The 23709-nt window shown below is 41.7% G+C and overlaps 1 protein-coding gene across 2 annotated transcripts in view; it reads left to right on the forward strand.

Annotated features, from left to right (window-relative positions):
* The window catches only part of PMEPA1 (prostate transmembrane protein, androgen induced 1), a 61266-nt gene extending 37861 nt beyond the window's left edge, over nt 1-23405 (forward strand). Inside the window, exons 2-4 of one of the 2 annotated variants that reach the window (XM_006276593.4) lie at nt 10803-10957; nt 17724-17777; nt 17870-23405. In XM_006276593.4, coding sequence (XP_006276655.1) covers nt 10803-10957; nt 17724-17777; nt 17870-18415 — 755 coding nt within the window. In that variant the 3' untranslated portion in view covers nt 18416-23405. Of the gene's footprint in view, nt 1-10802; nt 10958-17723; nt 17778-17866 lie in introns of both variants that reach the window. The other variant, XM_006276592.4, reaches the window with a different exon arrangement.
* Nucleotides 23406-23709: the final 304 nt, after the last annotated feature.

Below are 23709 nucleotides of genomic sequence, written 5' to 3' on the forward strand. Positions count from 1 at the left end.
CCAGGAAGGAAAATTGAAATGAGGTCCAGATGCCTAGCAGCTTTATCTCCCTACTGTAGCTCTGAATTTCATCTCTGGCTGGGACTGTGCACTCCTTTTCGGCCCAGTAAGAGTCATTATCACTTCTGCCGAATTCCTTTCTCAGCGAGGAACGTGGCTAAAGGAAAGAAAGAAAATGTACTTGTTGGCAAGGTGAGGTAGTGACTAAAATGCTGTGGGAGAGAAGTTTCCGCTGAATCTTGAAACTTTTAAAATAATGAAATAAGTGTTTTCTTATCGCTTTCCTTCCCCCCCCCCCCTCCCCTTTAATCTCCTGAATTCTTACTCACTTCCTTTTTCTCTTTCTTCTCCCCTCCACTCCCCCTGCTTAGTAATCTAATTCATTTTGGTTTATAGATTAGCAGTGGCCCCTACATAGTTTAATCTGTAACTCCTTTCCATTATAAACATGGTTTTGGCCTGGCCTCTAAAGTGTGGCATTGACAACTTTGGGGCAATTAAAAAAAAAAAAATCCCCTTTGTAGAGAGGGCTTGCTGCACTGACTCACTTCCTGCGTTCACCTCGTCACCCAGGACTTTTGTCCCCCTTTCCATATTACTCAGCTGTAACTTTTTATGTAGGCCTACTCTAACCATCTGAGGGTCAGACAAAGACAGGAGCTTGCCTGGAGATGGAAAGATGGTGTGATGCTTGAAAGGGGGAGTTTTTGTGAGGAAACCAGCAGATCAGGTACTGGGCCAGATCGTGTCCTCAAGCTGTCTCCAGGGAGGCTTGTTTCATGGGGACTTGCCCCAGTTTTCACCTGGGACAGGGTCTGTCTTGTCTTAGGAATGATTTGTCCTTCTTCCCATCTGCTTTTTACATGGAGCCAGCTTTATGCAGAAGCCTTTCTGGGGAAGGTGAAGAATGAATCGGTTGAAGAGCATGTGGGGGAGAGTATATTCAACCATAGGATGTATTCTGTGTAGCGAGCACGTCCTCTCCCTGGGACTCCAGTACACCTCCAGGGTCACCTGGCAGGGCAGCTCTGCTGGATCTATACCGCCAAGGAGTAGGAGTACCAGGACCAGAGCAGGTGCGGATGCCAAGGCCTCAGTCATTCGTACAGTCACCTTGCCACAACCGCAGAGAAGCAAAAGACTTGGGAGTAGAGCAACTTCAACCCTCGCCTCCAAAATCCCTCCTCTGAAGGATGATTTGGGGGAGAGGGCAAATCTGGAGATTTGCTTCTCCAGTGCCCCATCTTTGCCACTCATGTCTGAATCGGACACAGGGTGCAGGCAAATACATGTTCAATTGTATCTTGATCCTGGCAGACTACTTCTTTATGAACAGTGAACTTTCCGAAATGGTCCACCACTCGGATGCATCCGTATAGTGGTCTCATGGCTAACCAGAGTCTGTGCTCACAGGCGGAGAGAGGGACCCGTTGTTCTCTGAGCTGGCTTGTGCGCACGTGCAAAAGAGAACAGATTTGGAGAGAGTGGCTGCAAAAGCTGCCTGAAAAGACAGTAAAGCTAAGAGAACTCCACACTTTCACCTATAATCGGCTCCAGCCGAGAGGAAAAGCTGCATGGTTTTACAGACAACTGAGATGAAAATGTGCATCTCTAATTTTTTTAAGTGATAAAAGCCCATTTGATTTTTGTTTAATGGCGGGGGGGTGTTCATTTTAATACAATGAAGAGACAGTTTCTCTGGAAAATAAAATCTCCAGTGAATCTGCAAAGCCTCTAAAAATTCGACGTTTTGAAAATAGTGCTAAAAATTCCCCGTTGACTCCATTTTCAGTCTGCTCCTGGAATATGGGCAGGCTTGAGGATTTGCCACAGCAAAGCATCTTAGCACTCATCTGGACTCAGCCTGCCTTTCCCCAAGCCCCAAATAGTAATACTTAACTATCTCAAAGGGGTTAGATTCATACCTTCTAGGGTCTGAAGGGACCTCAGTGGGCCATCTAGTCTGAACCCTTGCCCCTGACAGGCAAGAAAAGGGCCACCAAACCTGGGGTCATGTGAACCCAGCCAGGTGCCTGTCCAGTCTCCTCTTGAAGACCCCCAAGGATGGGGCGAGCACCACCTTCCTTGGAAGCCTGTAAGAAGGCCCATGGGTTAATGTTCTCAAAGGTCTCTGGAAACACTGTAAAGAACAGTCATTAATGGTGGGAGGGAAGAGTTGTGCATGTGTGACACCCATACACACCCACAGTCAATGACTTCTGTATGCACAAAATGGCATGGTCTGTCTTGACACTATTCTTCATATAAGACAGGAGTTGCCAAATCAGAGACTTGACTTCAATGTGGCTGAGAGTTAATATATGGAGTCCCTTCAAATAAGGGCTTGCTTGACTCTGTTGCTACACATCCTAGTTTCTCAGAGCTCATGGCGCAAGGGAAAAATGGTGTTTCAGATGCTTTCTTCAAAATAGTGGTGTCCTGCGAAGACCATAGTGATGGATGAATGTCCACTGGTTCCAAGGCTTAATCTGGGTACCACCTAGAAGTTCAGATTCCCACCCCATCCCTTCTGTGTGGGGAATCTTTGGGGAAAAAATATGGCTTCTTGGAAGGTGCCTGGTGCTTGTGAATTGGAAATGGTATATGGAAAGTCTCATCTACCAGTCTAGTGGATACCCTCAAATATGTGAACTTTTACAAAAAGCCGTTACTAAACTCTATAAAAACACAAACATTTAGAATGTGATTTAAGATCTGGATCAATTCTGATTTGAAATACCCCAGCCACCAATTTGAAGGGTGTATTTTTAAATTTCCAGTATTAAGAGCATTCAAATGTGATGCTAATCTAGGCAAGAGAGAAACAAAGCACTGGAAGAATTAATTTCACCAGGATATCCTTTGTCTGCCTCTGGATAACTGACTTAAGTCTCTCTCTCAATATTTTCCAGTTACAGCACAGTTTACCATAGAAAGTATGATCTGTATATCCTTTATCAAGTGCAGCTGTAAGCAAACTAAGCCAATATAGTTGCATTATCTCCCAAGTAATTTTTATTTTTCCCCTTTACTGCATGATCTGTAATTCCAATACATATGACTAAAGCGTACAGATAGTAACAGAATTGTTCTGACTTGCAGCTGCAAATTGCATCCAACTGAAAGCAAAGGTCTTATTGGAAAAGACCCTCCGGAAAACCATTTGGTACAGATTGGTTATACAACAAATCACAGATTGTATTGCTGGTTTAGTTCAGCAAAATACACCATGTTACCCCTACTCATGTGGAGTATTTGTGTCTGTAAGTAAATGGCACTCTGTCCACAAAGAAAAATCATAACAAAGTTAATTGGTAGATTTTCTGTACATTGCAATAATTGCAAAATAAGGAAATGCACAATAAATGCATCACCGCATAAAATATCCTGTGGCAATTCTAGTTATGCTTCAAAGCTGAGCCTTGCTATGTCTTAGCAAAGAGAAATACCCATTGATAGTAGCATGAATATCAATGCAAATCGCTGTCTCTGTTTTTTTTTCCATTTTAAACTAATATGAAATCTTTTGTGTCTGAAACGCTCAATGAACGCAGAATTCAACTACTCCCAGTTCCTATCAGAAAGTTATTCCTTTCAGTGTCTGATTCAATTTGATTTTAAATTCTAAAGAACAGGTCTTCATTCAGATGAAGAGGGAACCTTGGCTTGGGTGCTCTTGGAGCCTCAATAAATGAAATGGCATGCCTGTCGAAAGTCGTTTCATGGGAGCTGCCGGTCAGAATGACAATGAGCTTTCCTCTGCCTTGTCACATTGGCAGCAACTGCTAACCAGATTAGATTTTCATAAATTTCAGACACTTTCAATCCCTAATACCTTAGTGGGCAGCCAGCAGTCCAGGCATGAGCAAGTTTGCACGTGTTTGTTTTTAACCAGGAGGTGAAGCAAAGTGACATTGCTCCTCTTAGCTTATTTTTAATAGATTGTTCAGCGGAAATGTCTGTCTTCTACCACACCTGAAGTTTGCAGGGCAAAAGGCCATAAGGTGTATTGCCAAAGGACTGTGCCTAGCTTGCTTACAGCCTTAGAAATTCAACATAGCTATAATTGTCTGTACTGCTTTGATCTGAGGAATGCTGATTTCGAGGGGAATGGCTACAGTCTGTCTCTTTTTTTTTTCTCATAGTCCAGCAGCTTTGGGAGACACTGAAGGCTCCTATATTTAAGTAGCAGTGTTGTCTAGACAGAAAATTCAGAAAAATCTGGCTGCCTTACACAAATGCAGTGTCTGAACCTCTTAGTTTGAAATGTACTTCGGAGTAAACATTATGCTAAATTAAATTAGTGTGACCTTACTTTGCATTTAAAAACTGAATTTGTCCAGCTTGTAAAGCCTAGTGCATGTATAACACCTCCCTGGGGGAAAATTACAGAAAGAAATGGAATGAGAGCTCTTCTAATTGAAAAGTGACAATGGTTAAGAAACCAAATACAAACTATACTGTTTTTGGTTTTTTGTTTTTTTAATTAAGATACTAGTGGAATTATAAACGACGTGCTTTCTAGTTTTGGTTTTTCTTTCCCCAAAGACCCTTCTTTGTATAGTGGCTGAATTGCACAGGTATAATAAGTCACTAAATTTTTGGATTTCTTTAAGATCTTTATTTATTAGTTTTCATTACTAGATAAAATTTTACAATGTACATCTTGCTTTTCAGTGTGGGTTCTCACTGATTTTTGGAAAAAAAAAAAATCTCATGAATACAAGTTAAAAGGGAAGGAAAGTTTGCATAAATCTTAATGCCTGGAGTCTCTTTGAAGCTTGAAAAGAGCAGATCATGGCGGGGGTGGTTAATTTGTTTTATTTTTTCCAAAGACCAGGTCTGGTGACATCCATGTTCTTGCTGAAATGGTACAGTTAGCTCACCTCCAAATTTGTCTCATTTACTAGCTCGTATGCTCACTCCAGACTGGGGTTTAAGGGGCAGAATTAAATTAACAGGAACTCCCTACCCTGAGCTGCTGCTTAATGTTCCACCATTGCACTCCAATGGGTGCAATGCCACAAGTAGCAGCTACCATAAGAGCATTCATTGTGACCCTTGTGGCTTTTTGGTGGCCCTTAGCAACTGAAAGTTGCAGATGCATCATCTACACTAGGCATGCAGTGGTAGGAAATCTTGTTGGGTTTTTTGGGTTGGTTTTTTTTTTTTTTAAGAGCTCAGCACAGACACATCCTTACAGCTAGCACTGGCTGAGAAGCATAATCATCACCATTCAGGCTCTTGTTTATGTTACTAAAATCTACAATAACTGTTACAGTGATACTTTCATATTTGAGAGTCATTTACTTCCCCCCGTCAAACAAAGATAAAGGATTCAAAGTGTTCAGGTATAGATAAGAAAAAGGAGGAGTTAAATTGGTTACGTGTTGGTTACTTTGAAATATTGCAAAAATCTCAGAAAAATGATAAATTTGCAAATGAATCCCTCCTTCAAATGAGGAGATTGAAGTTGTGCTTCTATTTATGATGTTACGCATGCTTTTTTCTCTCTCACTCACTTTTTAAACACTGCACCTGGTGCTCAAACTAAATTACAACTCTAAACAACCTAACTTTGAATCAAAGGGGGTTAGCAGTGGAATCAAAGTAGTGGTGTGTTGATGCAGAACCATGCAATAAATCTTAAAACCTCATCTGACAACTTTGTCTCACTTGAGTCTACTCCTGATATTCCAAGCCAGCTCCAAGTAGATGCCTTTGAAAGAAAGAGGGGGAGGAGAAGGAAAAACCTTGTCTGAAACTAATGTTTCTCTTGCTCTAGTAATCACATTAATATTGTCACATTAATAGCTTTTTTGCAACTATTAAGCCAGCCTCTGTGCCAGTCTAGATGATATCTAATGCTGCACTAGGAACCAATTCCAAGGCTGTTGATATGACCCTGATCTTTGTATCATTCACACTCTTCTCAATGAGGGAAACCAGTCCTTTGTTCCTTGTATGCATGCATGGACACGCATGTGTGTAAAAGCTATTTTAAATCATTTTGCAGGACATTAAAAAAACTATCTTTTTCTTTCCCTCTTAAGGTTGGTCTCATTGGGTGCCCATAGACGTGCAGGGAGGCTGCTCCAGCGTGCAGTAATTAAAGTAGATTAATCGAATCCGCTGAAGCGCAGCCAGTCTCCGTGTCTCGTGTACCAGTGTCCCAGTGCTTCAAAATGGTAGCAGGAGCACTTTAACTAAAAACTGAAACTCTTAGAGCTGGCTTAATTAAAGCCCCCATGTACTCCCACCCCTGGAGCAGGTGTAAAAACACTCCTAGTTTACTAAGACACCTGGCTTTGCAAGTAAAGATATATGAAAACCACTCCCATATAGCAGTAGCTTTATTTGCACCAACAAAATTCCTGAAACAGTTTAGCAAGATTTAGCTAATTGGTGCATCTGTCACTGATGGGTGAGAACTTTCCTTTATAACCAGCTAGCCTTGCTTCTCTTTTAGCATCTCTCTCATTTCTCTCTGAATCTTCCTACAGTGGCCAAGAACATATGTTACGCTTTCAGGGGCAAAATTGGCTCACCTTCTTAAATCCCAGGTTTTTGTAGCTGCTGTGCAAATGGCATATTCCAGTATGTGGGATGGCTGTTTATCCAGCTTGCGGTCTCTGCTAACAGTGGGTGCGTGGGGTAAGGAGGTTCATCATTCTGAAGCTGCAATAATCTGTACCATGTTTCAAGGAGCTGTGAATGCAGCTGCTGAGTGACTTGGGCACCTTGACAGGGGCAGGGCACGTAGAAAGGGAATGTACTACAGCAGTGCCCTAGCGAGACTGCCAAGCAGTGGTTATAGAAGAAACGTGACCATTGCTGGGGCAATGCCATGAAAGCCTGAAGCTTTCCTGTCGGAGTGGTGACCAGAGCTGCAGGGGTGTGCGTCTATCATGATGATAATTGTTTGACTTCAGCAGACTTCTAAATTAGCTCACAGCAAACTCCTGCGAACCTCAATGCACATACAGCCTTTGGCATTGTACAGGCATGTTCTGAATACAGCATCTCCACCCAATCCAGTTAGCTTGAGACTTTTATTTGCAAACCACTTTTCCACCCAAGTAACAAAATCAGGTTCCTTTCCAGACTTCACGTGCTTGGAGGCACTATACAGGGTGCCGCGTGGGGGGTGCGCTTGTGTACTGGGTAGGTGATGCTGTGTCTGCAGGTAAATACATTTTACACCGGCTGGTTGTGGAGAGTTTCTGACTTTGCCTGATGGGAATGGGATTGTGAAGTCACTGAAAGGGGCTGTTATAATATGCTGCTGCCTCGCCTAAGCCACCCGCTGTATGCAAAGTGAACTGGAGCTCCCACTGTGAGGTCCGTCCATCTCTCTGAAGAGCGGCTGTTTGCAACAAGACTCCTCTTCTCAACAAGCATCTCGGGGGAATCTTCTTTTTAAAGGGGGCGTCAAGTTTCTCAGCGGCCGAAGGATCACAACAGGTCTGTTAGGAAACGGGATCGCTCACCCTATATAGCCTGCCGGTCTGCAAATCTGTACTTTCTTCTAGCACAGGCCAGCCCAAATGCAGGTCTCCTGCAGCCTGAATGCATAGAGGGTGACTGTGGGAACCCCATCCCCTGCAGGCAGGGACTCAGAAATGAGCCTAGTAAAACAAAACCAAAACCAATAAAAAAAAAATGCCCGTGCATCTATATAAACCCCCCTCCTCCCCACTCTTCCCCCTTGTCAGGCAAGGCTGAGGCCCTGCGAGGTGCGGTGCGTGAGAGGACTGTCAAACGCCGTCTGCCGTAACTCCACCCTCGAGGCTGCCTGTCTGTCTGCCAAAGTGCTTAGAGCTGTCTAGGAAGCACCGAAGCATGCCCAGGGCACTCGCAGTTAACACAAGGACAAGGGGATTGTCTCCTTGTCAGGGTTCCTGTTACCTTTAACCTCTCATGGTTGGGAGGAAACAAAAGGGCTCTGCGTAATGGTTTAAAGGCTCTCATCCTTTTGGTCATGCAGGGAGACTTGCTACAAAGGGCCCTTGAATTTTAATAGCAAATATTTAAATGAGGCCGAGGGCCTGTGTGACTGCTTCCCTTCATGGCATTGTGTGGCTTTTTGACATGTATCTCATTGAGGTAGAAAGTGCAGAGCTGCCTTTTCTTTGGAGTGGATTTAAAGACCTCTGTTTATTACAGGCCCCCAAACAATCCCCGATGATAGGCTGCGGCTCTGAATGTGGGTGTCAGGAACAATATGCGTACTGTATGTTCCCCATTCAATTGAGAGTATTACATTTAGATTATTGAGACTTTGAAAGGCTCTGGGGGAGAGAGAGAGCGCTCTCGGGCTGTTGCTGGGTAAATCTCTCCACCCATCTCCTCTCCAGCCTCTTTCCTCCCATTAAAAATAAGAGGCTCACGCTCTGCTCTGGATTCCTGAATTCGCCGCCGTTTGAAATGAAGATGGGGGAGGGATGAGAGGGGAGCACTGCAAATGTAAGACGCACGCTTTTCTCTAGAGAGTCCATACCTTAATCCTCCTCCCCGAAGTTCCTTTTTAAAAGAGGACAAAAATGAACGGGGATTTGTAGGACTTTCGCCCCCACTCTTTAAACCGTTCAGAGAGGAAGATGCACTGGTTTTGTCCTTCAATGGGACTTGCTGGTTTAATGTCTCCTTGTACTGCTAGCTCCACCCTATTAATTCCAGCAGGGGCCCTTGGCTCATCGTCCTGCAGCTTAAAGAGGCAAAAGACCTATCTGCATGCTGTGCCCATCACTGTGGTGTTTGGACACCGTGTCTGCTTTACAGTGACAATCCTGTGCTTCCCTTTTAGAAACCTGGTGACCTTGCCTTTGTGACCTGAGCTAAAATTGCTCTCTATCACTGTGCACGCTTTTATGGGCTGATTTTCCATGCACTCCCACCACATGCACACACTTATTTTGCCTCCCTCCACTCCAGAAGTGACTGCGTTTTCAGTGGCACTATCAGCATATATGGAGTCCAACCCTGAACAGACTTGCATGCATCATAGTTGCAGTGTTTTAAAGATGGTCCTGAGACTTTTGAGGTTGTGGACATAATTGGGACTAGTGTTTGGGGCTCCTTTGGGTTGGAAGGTGCTACGGGAAAGGTAGCATGAAGACTGGTCCAGAGGCAGAGATAGCTGCAGCGGCTGCCTAGCAGAATTTACTCCAAGGTAACCGGCAAGGATTGCACCTGGACTGTTTTTCCTTGATGTTTTATATGCTTTTGCTGGCACTTTCCTCCTGGCAGCTGGCAGTTGTGAAACTCTCAATAAAAAAAAAAAATCTGCCTGATTCAGCAGAACCCACCCTATCCAATATGAATGCTACTGCCATTCTGCTTTTTTTTAGGTGCTTACATTTTAATGCAAATCACAGCACCTGGAATAGCTAAGGACACAGCTTTTTCAAGTCTGTTCTTTCAATAGCTTTTCTCTCAGAGAAAATCATGAGTATTATTGGCTTTCAGTCCTCTCTTCTTTCCCCTGCAATGGCTCGTGTCTTTACAGATATCCCAAATTATCCCTGAGGTTCCCGTTGCCAGGGTGGCACAGACATGAACACGCTGTGCCCTGTAGTACAGGTGAGCATCTGTGTTCCGCAGGCCGTGGCAGTAATTTCTTGGCCAGCTGTTGGGCAGCAGAGCTACTTCAGGGATCCAGTCTCTGCCTGGATGCCAAATTCATTGTCTGAGCTAGGAATGTATAGGCACATCTATCAAGTTACTGTGTGCTGTTTTTCATATCCAGTTTTCTCCATCTAATTGCACACAGTCAAAATGAAGTGTGGGGAACTGCCGTCTTAGCATCTAGGAGTCGGCCCCTGCCAGCCACTGGCCTGTGTCTTTTGAAGACACGCTGTTGCTGCTTGTTCCTGTTTGTTTGGAGGGCTTTTTTGGGTTTTTTCCTGTAACAGTCCTTTGTGCCAGTTCAGTCCATTCAAGCTGCCACTGTCATTGGTAAACTGAGCCCTACATTGAATTACTTCTGTCTCCAGAGCTGGGAGGAGTTGCAGTCAGCATAGATTGAGGACGTCTGTCTTCTCATTGAACAGCTGTGTGTTGTGGCAGAGTTCATGGTCTTAGAGAGGGAATTTGGCTGGTAGCTGGGACCGGGAGTCAGGAACAGACCACAGAACTGCAGACTCTCCGCGGTGTCTTGAGTGGGTCCTTTTGCTTCCTGTGCTTCTGTTAGCATCTCTGTGAAATGGGGATAACTCTCTTCTGATTCACAGGGGTGTCAAGGCTTAATTTAATCCCAAACCCTCTGGTGTACAGAGGCTCAGTAAAAGTTAAGTGAACTGCAAGACTGAACTCGGTGGTGTTTGCTTGTTTTAAACTCTAATTAAGACCAGAAATACTTGCTGCATGGTTCCACAAAGTGGGCCAAAGCAGCATTCAGTACAGAAATCCTTCATTTACAGATTGGTTTGTGGAGGCAGGAAACACATTTTTGGTAGAGGTAACTTAAACCTGAAGCTTTTGAGAGATTTTTGGGGGGAAACTTTTGTGTTGGGGTCCTACCCTTGAAGCTCAGGTTAATCAATTTTAAACATTTCGGCATAACTTAGAACCTTTGTAGATCATGTCTTAGGCCTCTTATTCCTTGGCATAGGTCATTTCCCTTGTTCTTTGTTGCCTAACTGAAAGCATGTGGAAACCGTGTGCGTCTGAGTGTCTTAAACATCTGTGGATGTAGCTGTGCAATTCCACGGGCTTCATAATCAAACTCACTCCAGTGTTTCTTGTACTATATTTCTCTGCTTTCCAAGATGGTTGAAAATGTGTCTCTACCTCTCTTACAGCGGAGTTGGAGTTTGTACAGATAATCATTATCGTGGTGGTGATGATGGTGATGGTGGTGGTGATCACGTGTCTGCTGAACCACTACAAACTCTCTGCACGATCCTTCATCAACCGGCACAGCCAAGGGAGAAGAAGAGATGAGAACCTGTCATCAGTAAGTATCTCCAATAATTCCCCCACATCTGTCTGTCTCCCTCTCTGGGCCCAATGTTCACCACCTGATGAGATGCTTGTGAATTGTTGCCTGAATCCTTAGGAATCCAAATTCCTACCTGAATTTGCCTAACTAGTAGAGTCTATATGTCTCCCCCCAAAGCATTATGAGCAGGCACCTTCAAGATTGTTAAACCTTCATTCATGGGATGGTTGGGGTCTGTGTAGAAACTTCCAGTTGGCATGCTGTGCATTAAGAGAAATGCTGCAACCATTTTCTCTGTCCATCACAAACGCAGCTACAGGTGCCTGTGTAGTACTGGTGTCTGATAAAAAAAAAAAAAAAAAACAAACTGCTAAAAGGGATCCTGGGAAGAATATTCTTATGTCTCTCATTTCCTGAAATCGCTAGATGCAAGCAGTCATCTGGGAGTTAAATATGTTAACTTGTGTAATTCCAGATTACATCACCCCCTTAGATACCATATTCCCAGGAAGCCCCACACTGCACTACAGTTTAGAAGGGAAGGTGCATATCTCCCTAGGTGTTTTCTAGCATTCTCTAGTGGTGGCAAAATGTCGCAACAGTGGAAGGTGCAATGGTTTTGTGCCATTCCCATAGTATAGAATAGGTCTGTCTTACAAGAAAAGTTCTCCATGAAATAATGCCTATGATGTTCATGAGACATTTTTAATGAAGCAGGAAGTTTAAAGCCCAGGTAAGAAATGCTGTTCTATTAATTGTGTTGCTGACACCAATTCAATCAAAAGCCACTCCAGCAAAGTAACAGATGTTGCTTAATGCTCTGATCCTGTGGGGATGAGCAGAGTTTCAGAACCTGTAGCCAACAAATCCAATCTTCATGTTCCTGTTTATTGGACTCGCCTTTCAGCCCAGGAATATCTTGTCTTTGCCTATTGTCTTTCCTGCTGAAGGATCCCAGGGCTGTTTCATAGCCAGGCTGTCTCGCAGCACCCACAATGTAGAACTGGGCAGTTTGGGACAGGAAGTGAAAAGGAGGAATACTGCACACATTTGGAACTGCACAGGAATTTGCCTAGGAGTGAAATAAAAAATGAATGCCCCTCCATTCACTGACGTGAACCAGAAGTTGCTCTTTTCCAATTCATGGGCTTCTACTTGAATACAAATTCTAGTAGAATGCGGCCCATGCTCATTTTGTCAAACATGGAGCACCATTTCCACGCCTTAAGTGAAGTGATCCCTTTAGAAACAGGAAACCTAAAGGGCAAAGCAGTGAGTTTTAAAGTCAGAGCTGCAATACCTCTCATGCCCATGTGGGCAGGAGCATGGTATTCGGCTGACAGTCCACTCTTCTGTTCATGTGCAGAATCACACAGACTGTCCCCCTCATCCCATGGATGGTCTTTCATTTTGGCACAAAATAGGGGCAGTTGAGGTCCCTTGACTAGTATTTCATGCCAAAATGAGACAGCCTCTTGGGAGGAAGGACTGTAAAAATACTCAGTTCAGTTAAACAACCCTTCATTTAGTCTGATGCAGACTGCATCTCTGAGAGACTAAGAGTGAGCACCATGAACAGTCACTTGTTTAAACAGGCAACAGGAGCAAACTACTTTGGACTGGCATGATAATCATTTGACGTTAAAATATTTCACAAAAATATTGGCATCAGACTTGAACTTTTAACTTGTATACAGACCCTCTTTGAAGTCTCAAAAAGATTTCTTGCTCCTTATCTCAATATCTCCTAGTTTCATCAGTAATGCTTCTAGTTCTGGTTTGTGTTGACTGGAATACAAGGTCTTGCCTGTCCTTAAAAGGTTCTTGGCCCAAAGAGATCTTCATACGAATATTGCTAATGGATCACTAATGGGTCCAGCTAGCCGGTTGCCTTGTCTCTCTGAAAGCAGATGACCTCAGATGCTTCAGAAGGGGTGCAAGAAACTCTAAAAGGACAAGAAATAAATGATACAACCCAAAAGCATGACCAAGGAAGTGACCTAGGAGTTTTCTGGTCCTGATGCAGTATAGCTTTAGAAAATTTATCTTAATGCATTGGGCAGGTGGGGTGGGGGGGGGGGTTGTTTTGTTTTTTGTTTTAATGAATGGTCAGCTTGCTGAAAAATAGTGCTTTGGTGAGGGGCAAAGCTCAGTAAGAACTGGAGCAAAAGGAACAAATATCTGAGGGCGGGGTGGGGGGGAAGGGGTGGAAGAGAGGGTATACCAGAGACATCAGACCACTTTGTTTTGCCATTTAATGAAGGAGATATTCCATTTCAGAAAGACTGAATGGTGTCTTTTTCACACCATTCTACTTGAAACTTTTCAAAATTTTATTGTTATAAAATCAACCTACATTTAAAAAAAAATAAGTAACCTTAAAATAGTGAGGGCAATCTGATTGGGTCCAATGATGTGTTCTGGGGTGACCTAAAGCTTTTTGGTTTAGCCCAGTTTGACCCTGAACCATTTCCACCCCCACCCCCCCCTCAACTTTTCAACTTGGCCCCGAAGCTAAAAAAAAATCCTCTTTGCCCAGCTGTCGTGACTTCTACTTCAGATGTTTTCATGTCACAAATTAAGATAGCTTTTCATGAAAGGTTTATTTGCAGTGCACTCTGTTTTAAGCTAAACCCCTGGAGAGGCACTGAGTCCTTCTGGTCTGTCTCCAACCTGAGGCTGCTGTACCACTTTGCATGTAGACGCAGAAGTCTGCAAGGCTCTGCTTTCTTCTTGTGGTACACCTGTACCCCTCATCGAGAGCATCCTGCAAACCAGAATACTTGTCTCCAGTTACCTGCATTCTTGGGGGCTCATTGGAAATGGATTTCCTGTGGTTAGGCAGCGTAAAATCAAGAACATCTCCTGGCAGGTTTTACAGTACACCAGTTCAGTGCCATATGCATTGTGTATAAATACTTTCAAAGCCTGTTTGAATTTACCATAGAAGGAATAGCTTTGTAACCCAAATTAGCTTCATAGATCAAACACTCCTTTATCTTTTTATTTTTAATTATGGATTATGTCTTCAGTTTTCAGCCTCCCTTTTTTCTCTTTCTTTTTACCCCAGAGGAAAGGGTTGGGGTTTTTTTTTTTTCCTTTTTATTTTCTTTTTCTCCATTTTCTTAAATAGAGTGTAATTAAGTCTCAGACACACTTTAGTTAGTGGCCTGCTGGGTGCTCGCCTAGAAGGACAGAAAAGCCCCCTAGCGTGCTGAACAGGAAGCTCATTACATGAGGATCAATCATCGCAAAGCTCTTAAAGGTGGCTCATTTTAAATTCAGCACAGTGTGATTTATTTTTATAGAAAACAATATTCCAATAGAAATGACTCCCTGCCACCTCCGTGCATTTTCAGTGTTGAACTGGATATTGGTTTGTGCAATCCACTGAACTTTTACTGAGCCTTAAAATAAATAAATGAAAGCAGATATTGCTGTGGTGTTGTGAACAGAGATGTGCATATACTCTCAGTTCCTGGAAATGGGAAAGTGCCTTTTCCCTAGCAGAGTCCTAGAGCTCTAGTAAGTCCCCGTTTTTATTTCCCTCCTGCTCTCTTGGCATAAAAATTGTAAGTAAAAAAGAAAAAGCCTTACTATTTTCCCAGAGAAGACTTTAACGTGAGCAATGCTAACATGATGGTTTTTTATTCCCTATTCTCCCTTGATGCTAAAACTGCTTTTCCTGTAAAGATCCTTTCACTTATTCAAAATCTGACCATCTCTGGGAGAAAAGGAAGTGTTGACTCCCCCCCCCCCCCCCCCCCCAACAGGGATAGATAAAAAGTTAAGCAGAAATGGAAACCCTGCTCCCTCCTGATGCCCAAAACCAAAGAGCCAGAGACGAATCTTAGGGACTGAGATCTTGCTATTTTTGCTATTTATTTCTACACATAAATGCATGAATACTATCCTGATAAGCAACTGTATTACATTCTATTGAATAGATTTTTTTAATATATATTTTTTGGCTAGTTATAGTCGGTGTTGCCAACTTCTGGAATTCTTTTTATACCTGCTTGATTGATTTGTTTTTTCCCCCTGAAATCCAATTATACAAATACACCAGAAGCTGAGCTTTCACTTAAAATAAAAGTAAACAGCAGGTTTGTAGACCCAGTGGCTATGCAGATAAGCTTGAAAAAACATGAACCCCAGTACCCAGAAATCAAAGGTGAATTAAAAAAAAAAACAAAAAAACTTCAGATGTCTCGTCTGAAAAAGCCTTGATCTCCTGGGGATTTTTGTCTAATGATGTTCGAAGGCTGAGGGCCAGCAGTGCTGCAGTCTCTTAGCCAGGGTACAGGTGCTTAAAACAGGGAAGTCACAGCTAACGTTTTGTCCTACAAACTTGCCGCTCTCCTTGGATTTAGAGAAGTGCAAGCCACTGCTCAGGCATCATGGCAATGGCTGCTGCACATGGCCCCAGGCCTGCAGGCACTCACACACGTGCTGAATTCCAGTGGGACAAGCCATGTGTATAGCTAGGCTTGCCAGATCCAGCTGTAAAAGCCTAAGTGGAATGAATAAGAACCAAAATCCCAGATCAAACTATTTCAGTGTCAGGAATGACAGTTGATGCAGCTTCTGACCATCCTCAGATTCTTGCCAGTTCTATTTTAACAAAGTTTCTGCTCTTCTATTTAATCTTGGGCGCTGTCTGATTATTATTATTATTATTATTATTATTACTATTATTATTACAGTAGTATGTGGAAGCCCCAGTCCTAGGTCAGGACCCATTGATATGAGGTGCTGTGTATACATAGAACAAAACAGCAAGGGGGTTTCTACCCCAAAGTGCTTATTGTGCAGGGAGGTAAGGCTTTGGAGAAGCTTTGAAAGTAATTTAATCCATTTGCCAGTGTTCTTTGTCCCCATTTGGAAATGGCCTTCTAAAGTAGCCAACCCAAGGAACCTTGTCTGCCAACCGAAAATGGGATTCAGAGGTGTTGCCTCTTCATTACGGAAAGTGTTGGACTTTCTGCTATGCTGCAGCTGCCCTCATGGAAGGAGGCTGACATCACTCCAGGGGAAATGGAAGAGCAGATGGGATGTTGCAACAGCACTGCCCACTGCTAAATTAAATATAAAACATCTAGCATAAGGCAGCGAGGCACTCGCTGCTCAGGAAGTCTGCCATGAGGACATTGCAAAGTAAACACTCACTCCTCTGCCCATTGATTTGGATTTCTTTTGACTGAGGTAACTAACTGTAATCAAGCTACCTCCAAGCTACCATATATATATAAAAGAAACAAGCCTTTAGTTTTATCATTGGACTTAAATGTGTGGGTAGAGGAGAGATTTTGATCTTTGATGCAGAGGCGTAGCTGGGCAAGCTCTGTGTCCCGAGTAGGCACATCATGCCCAGGCTGAGGACATTTGCTGCAGCACTGATTAGCAGTGATATGATCAGTGGCTGCTGCAGTTGGTGGCCACTTTGTATTTTGGGGGCGGGGAGGGTTAATCGAGAATATTCTTTATAGGCTTTATTTTTTTTGTAAGCAGAAAAATCCAAGTGGAATTTGATTACTCAATTACTGCTTGTTTAAAAAGTTGTGCGTGGAGGACACAACTTCCCCATAAAATAGAGTCATCGTATTGCTCGCAACTGCCAAAGATACCAACGGAATGGAAGAGCTGGTTGAAAACTAACCCCGTAGCTCCATTAACTTCACCTCTACAGTATTCCGTTATCATCGTACTTAACCTCTAGCATTTCAAGGAGAGGTTCCCTAAAAACTGCAGAGAAGTGAAAAGAATCTGGGCCAACTCATTTCCATATAAATCACTGTTTTTTGTTCCACTGGTAGCAGCACTGCCTTGAGGTTTGTGAGCAGAAACTGAGCTTCAAAAACAAGCACCTGATTGGATTCTCTAGGTATCTGTTATCACATGCAATGCCACAAACTACATTTCACCCACTTAAAATTGGGAAAAGTAAAGCAAAGGGCAGGGAACACAATCGGAGTTTAACCGCCTGTTGTTTTTCAAGATCTTAATGCATCTTGGGTGTCTTCGTTAGACTGTCCAAGTTATTTAGAATGTTTCTGTCTCATCCCTTTGCATGAGTCGGCTGTAGGTACCGTGCATATATGAGCAATGAAATAACTGGCTGCCCTTGTTTTATGTATAGACCAAGCAATTGATTAGGACAGTAAGGCTGGCTATAGACATGAATATCACAACTCCGTTTTCCCACAGTATATTTTGTGCCCTAGTACATATAAATAGAGGGAAACAACACCTGGACCAGCCTAACTCTAAATGACTTCTTACTCTTCAGGTGTTGGTGTCATATTCAGAAAGCTATACGTTATGTGCTAACCCTCAGTTACTCTGTCAGAGATAATAAATGTATGGGTTTATATTATAGTTGCATGGCTTTTTCATGCAGAGCACGTGGGCTTCTGTCTGGGCATGTTGTACTTTAATGCATCGGCTGGAATTGGGTGGTGAAAATAAAACTGACACAGGGGATGATGAATGAAAGTATGTGAAATTGGTATTACTTTGATTGTCTAATCAGTAAGTGAATTTTTCTTAATACAAAGATAGATGGTAGAAAATCACGAAGCAGGTATGAATGTTGGCTATCTTAAGACATAGGACTTACCCTTTGCTCATGTAAATGCAGCTGCATTGTGTGGAGCAACCATAGATTTACAGCTGCTGGCTAAAAATGTAATCGGACGAGGTCTCTTTCAAAAATGTTGTGGTTTGTAGACTGGCTGATCATGAATGATTCTCAACCCCCCTCCTATTCTTCCCACTGTAGGAAGGAAGCCTGTGGCCTTCAGAAAGCACAGTGTCAGGAAATGGAATAACAGAGGTGAGGGCAGTGTTGGTGTCAACTGGGTTGTGGGTAAGGACTCGCGCACAAGCATTTTGAAACTCAGCGGTCTCTCCCTTTCTCTTCAGCAGCAAATCTACACTCCGAGACCCAGCGACAGACTAGCAGTTCCATCCTTTTTGCAGAGGGACCGTTTTAACAGATTCCAGCCAACATACCCCTATATGCAGCATGAGATCGACCTCCCGCCCACCATCTCGCTGTCGGATGGAGAGGAGCCTCCCCCTTACCAGGGACCCTGCACGCTACAACTCCGAGATCCAGAGCAGCAAATGGAACTCAACAGAGAATCAGTCCGAGCCCCCCCCAACAGAACCATCTTCGACAGTGACTTGATAGATAACTCAGTATATGGAGGGCCCTGCCCTCCCAGCAGTAACTCTGGCATCAGTGCAACCTGCTATGGAAGCAATGGTAGAATGGAAGGACCGCCACCGACGTACAGCGAGGTGATAGGTCACTATCCTGGATCTACGTTTTACCAGCACCAGCAGAACAACAATGGGATGCCCTCGATACTAGAGGGTAGCAGACTGCAGCCTTCACAAATCAATGGCCTTGAGAGCACAACTGCATGGAACAAAGATAAAGAGAAGCAAAAAGGGCACCCCTTTTAAAACAAAATCAAGCGCAAAAGTAGATAAAACACTCTGCACTTCTCATTTAAAGAAAAGAGAGAGAGAGAGAAAGGGAGAGAGTTGGGAAGATGAGCAAAGAATAAAAAGCCCTTCCCCATCTCTCTGTGTATAAATATTTCCTTGTAATGTCTGGTCTGAATGCACAAGCCAAGAAAGCTTGCAAAAACATTTCTTTATTGAGCTGTGTCTAGAAGTTTAAAAAGGAAAAAGAATCAACTGTAGTCCTTCATTTTTGTTTCTAGTTGAGCTGTGTGTGCGTGTGTGTGCGCGTGTGTGCGTGCTTTTTTGTTTTGTTTTTGTTTTTTGATTATTTCACTTAACTTTAAAGAGGAAAATATTTGCACAAAAACGTTTTGTTTAAAGATCTGCAATATATATATATAAATATATATTAAAATAAGAGAAACTGTATGTGTGAGGAGCAGGAGTATTTTTGTATTAGAAGAGGCCTATTCAAAACAAAAAAAATAAGTTTTGTTGTTTTCTGAACTAGAAGAAAAATGGCAATTTTTTGAGTGCCAACTCAAAAAGTGTGTATTACATTGTAAAAAAAAAAAAAGAAAAAACCCTAAAAAAAAAGAAAAAAAACAAAAAAAAATCAAAAGCAGGGGTTTAGAGTTATTTATATAAATGTTGAAATTTTGCACTATTTTTTAATATAAATATGTCAGTGCTTGTGTTGGTCAAAGCCTCTATCATGTCTACCACAAAACTGTTAAGGGATTAATATGTCAACATGGAGAACAAACTAGCTGGAAAGGGGTGGAAATTCCTAAAATTAAAGTAAACAGCCCTGTGAGGAACCTTGTAAGAGAGACTGCATCTTCTGAAACCTTTGATTTCCGTATTCACTGAGCATTACCCATCCAGTTCAACCAGCTAATGGGTAGTTTAATGACAGTCATGGTCTTATACATTCCCTACAAAACAAGAGGAATTTGTGTGTATGTTTGTATGTTATCACTTAGGATTATCATAGTAAAAAAAAAAAAAATTCTCAGTGCTTCTGTGAATCAAAAAAGAAAGAAAACAAGTTAGCAGAAGCAAACACAATTTACTTGATTTTTTTTTTTTTTTTTTTGATGAGCTCTAATTCTTTTTGGGAGCGGGTGAGAATAAACTTCTGTGTCTGAAGGAAAACAAAGTGATTTTCTTCATTTGTTTCTTTGTACATTGAGCTGCAGGGCCTGGTGTTGACATCAAGGATGTTTTCAAATGGGAGTAAATGGTGGTATACCAGAAGCCTGCCTTTAAGATGGGTTTTTAAATGTGTCACTGAAAATACGAGCCGAACAATCTGCAGCTTGTGCAAATCATCTTCATTTTATATGAAACACCACAACTTTTATTGGGATGAAGAGTGCAGTCCTATTGCCCAACTACCTGCAGTTCTAGGCTGCCTCTGGTTGTTTATTTTATTCCTTTTTTTTTTTTTTCTAGCTAAAGAGGCATAAAGTCCAATAGATGGAAATGAGTATGCTCCTGTGATATATTAAGTAAAGGCTAAAGAAATATGCTTAACGCTTTAGAAGCAAAACCCTTTACCTCTTCTGAAGATTTCTTCATTCAAAACAGCACCAATCCCTCGTGCCCACATGGCAAGGTTCTACCCCACCCCTTCAGAATCAGCGGATGTCACGTCTTTTTTAATTTATCTTCGTTTCATGAGCATTTTGTCTTACTATGCTATTGTTTACATTTTTATATTGTGTAGATATCTGGTAGCCGTTTTACCCTTGGGGTGAATTTGTATGTGAAAGAGAGTGAGAGAGTGAGAAATTTGAGAGAGAGAAAACAAAAGGGAAAAATTGTTCTCACTACCTTGTGCAGATATTACTAGCTTGGCAACACTTCTCCATTTGCTGGGAGAGGATTTCTCCAAATGTGAGGACGGGTCAGATGGGGAGAGGGAGGGGGGGAACCACAACGAGTGAAGATTTTTACAAGGTGTAACTTCATTTTCTGCAGGATGCTAACTAGTAGAGTAACATAAATGAAAGATATAAAGGCAATAACTATTGTTTTTAAGCAACTTTTCTATTACTTGAAGAAAAAACAACCAACCATGAGAACAGGTTTTGAAGTTCTGACCATTTGAACAATATTTATATATATTTTAAAGATGATGGTGAGTAGATGAACTTGAAGTTTGATCGTTATTTTTTTTTTGGCTTTGTTTTTGTTTTGCCTAGCAGTAGTCCTGTACCTTTACAGTAGCTCAGCCTGCTTTTTCACAGTTTCTTGAAGTCTTCATAGCTTTATGAGTCATGGAACCTAAATTTTGCTGACCTTCAAACAACAGCAGCAACAAAAAATAAACACACAAAAAGATGAATCTAGTTTGTCTTGAAAGGTACAAAGCTGATGAATTTCTACAAGTTTTTAAAAGGTATCTTTCCTTTATGTAACATGTCTATTTAGTGCCTTATTAAAGAAACAGTAACCCTCCCTTTTTATATAAGGGAAAATGAATTATTGTGATTTACTGTGTTTTGGCTTCTTGACTTTTAGGATCTTATATTTAAATTTTTTCCAATTACTTATTTAAAAGGGGTACTGCTTCTTTAAATGTTCCCTTGCACCCACTAGACCCAGTTTGATGTGCCTAGCCGAGTAAGGTGCTCCCTTTATGCCATTCGTTTTCTTGGACTGTTTGTAAGGTAACTTGAATACATTTATGCACATATCCTACTTCAATAGGTAGGAAACTGTGGTGGATATTGTAAATGAGATCCCAACCAAAAGACAAACAGAAATATAATATCTACTGCCCTCTTGAGCCAAAATACGTGAATAGTATTGTTGGGTTTTATTTGGGGTTTTGTTTTGTTTTTTTTCTTTTTCTTTTTTTTTTTTGTGTTCTGTGGTCTAACTAGTTTGTTTGCTACAAAAATGGTTACCTCAACAGGTTTTGGGTGGAGTATGCATCACACATCTAAAACTGTATAGTAAATGTGGAAGTGTCATCAGGATAGGAGGTTGTTAAGTAACTGGTCTGTCTTGTCCTACGGAGATGAATCTGGCCTGGAGAGTAACAGAACCAAGTCTTAATCTGAAAGGTATTTGGATATCCTGAAGGCACTGTCTAATGGGGGGACACTTGGAGAAGATTCTGAAAGGAAGCCTAGTTCTTCAAAAACTCAGAATTTCAACTTTTTTTTTCCTCTTGGAAAAGTAATCATACTATTTTTTTTTTTTTTTTTTTTTCTAATCACCTTCCAGTTTAAGCACGTATTACTTACACATCATCCCAAATGCTTGCAACCCATTGGTCAGTTGATCAAGTTACGGGTTTGGTATTACTGAATAATTTTCTTGTGCACAATATACGCCAAAAGCAAGGGCGGCTTAATCTGGAATCAGACTTCTCTTTCAATCTGTATCTTGCAGGTGTACAAAAAGGATCCATCTTTTCTTGCTTATTGCTTAATCGTTTATTCCTTAAGCTCTGTTACCAGCGGAGTTAGCTCTGGCTATGTACAATCGGCATCTCTGCATTCCCTATCCAATCTGGCAAAACTCCAACTGACTTCAACGGAGCTGAGATTTCACTGTTAGCTTTTTATTTGGGGGGGGGAGGCGTTCCTCCCTGCTCTGCAGTCTTGAAGAATCCTCTGTATTAGAGATGCAGATACTAGCGCTGGGGCCCAAACCTGCTCTCAAGTTTCACCACATAGCTAGGATTGATGTCAGGATTTTTTTGGCCTGGGGTCCTTTTCTACCAAATACGGCTGTTCCACGTTGCCACTGCCCTATCAAAATATGGCTGTGCACTCAATAGCTACTGCATCTTGGTCCTTGTTTGCTTCTTGCCCTTGTGCAGATAACATAATTGTACTTGAAGCTTGACTGTGGTCAGATACCACAGAAGCCATTAGGAGTTTTGCAGTTGTCAAATAGGGAAGGTTCAAGCCCTTTAGGACTGAGCATCCTTTTAAAACAACGATTCCTTTTTTAAAAACAAAACTAAACAAGAAACAAGACATTGCTTACGCTTAGCAACCTCTTGTCCCAACCTGCCTATTTGCTAGAAGTTTAAGAGTCATGTTAGCTTTAAAAGGGGTTTGCTACCTTTCTTTCCCTTGGTGTATTACAGTATGTCAAACAGCATTCTCAAAGTGCCACCAAAACTTAGTGAACTGGAATGTGAACATGGCTTTTTAAATAAGGATGGCAAGGAAGAATGGCTTTTATTTGGTTCTGACACTGGTAAAACTAAGTTCCCTTCACAACCCTTGATTTCAATGGTTGGAAGATTCAGCTTTACTAATCTAGTGCATTGTTTCCTTACATGTGTTAAAATTCATTCTATCTTAAGGGTGGGGTATAAGGAAACTTAATTTGATTTCTTGGGGAAATGATGCTTTTGTATGCGTACGAATCTATAAAATTGCACTAACTGCTCTATTGAAAAAAATAAAAGCCCAACATTTTTATTAAAGGGTTGAAAAATGACTGAATCCAGATGTGTAGCATTAACAATGCTAGGCAAGAACAGAATGAATTTTTATTCTCTTCTGTCTCTGTATAGCTCAGAGATTTTCTATGTACAACACAAAGCTACAAGAAAAAAAAAAGTTTTCCAGAAACCGCGCTTCAAATTTTTTGCTGTACTATAGAAGCTCATGAAGGACAACATTAAGGTCCTAATTTGCCTGCCTTATAGTCACATTTCATTGTATTAATATTTTCTTAAACTTCCAGTTGCATTGCTTTGGCTTTGGAGTTTGTTATAGGCAGTCCTGTATTCTGAGTTCTGTTCAAGTTTAAACTTATGTAAACTATTGACAGCACATGCAATGCAGTACTTATCTATATTTTGCTGTTTTAGTATGAATATGTACTCTGATGCCAATTTACAAAAATCTGTTGTAAACGCTTATTGTGTAACAGTAACCAATAGTGGCAATTATATGTCATTCTAAAAGCTGCAATACTTATACAATAAATTTTACAATACTTTGGAAAATTTGATTTCACCTTCTGCTTTGTTGCCTAAATTCCCAACACAAGCTTTTTTTGTTTGTTTCTTTTTGTTGGTTTTTTTTTTTTTTAAATGCACATCCCAAATTTTTGAAGATGTTGGGAAAATCTATTCTTAGCTCTTGGTATTCCCTCCCGCACCCCCCCCCCCCCTTAAGTAGCATTCTCTATGGGCTAAAATGACATACTCATTTGATGTGGTTTTCAAATGAATCTGTAATCCACTCCTACTGTTCTGCATGCCAGATATTTAGTGTGCATGCACTTGCATACCAGTTTTCCTTTGAATA

Source organism: Alligator mississippiensis, chromosome 9 (assembly GCF_030867095.1).
Source record: "Alligator mississippiensis isolate rAllMis1 chromosome 9, rAllMis1, whole genome shotgun sequence".
NCBI classification, from domain to species: Eukaryota; Metazoa; Chordata; order Crocodylia; family Alligatoridae; genus Alligator; species Alligator mississippiensis.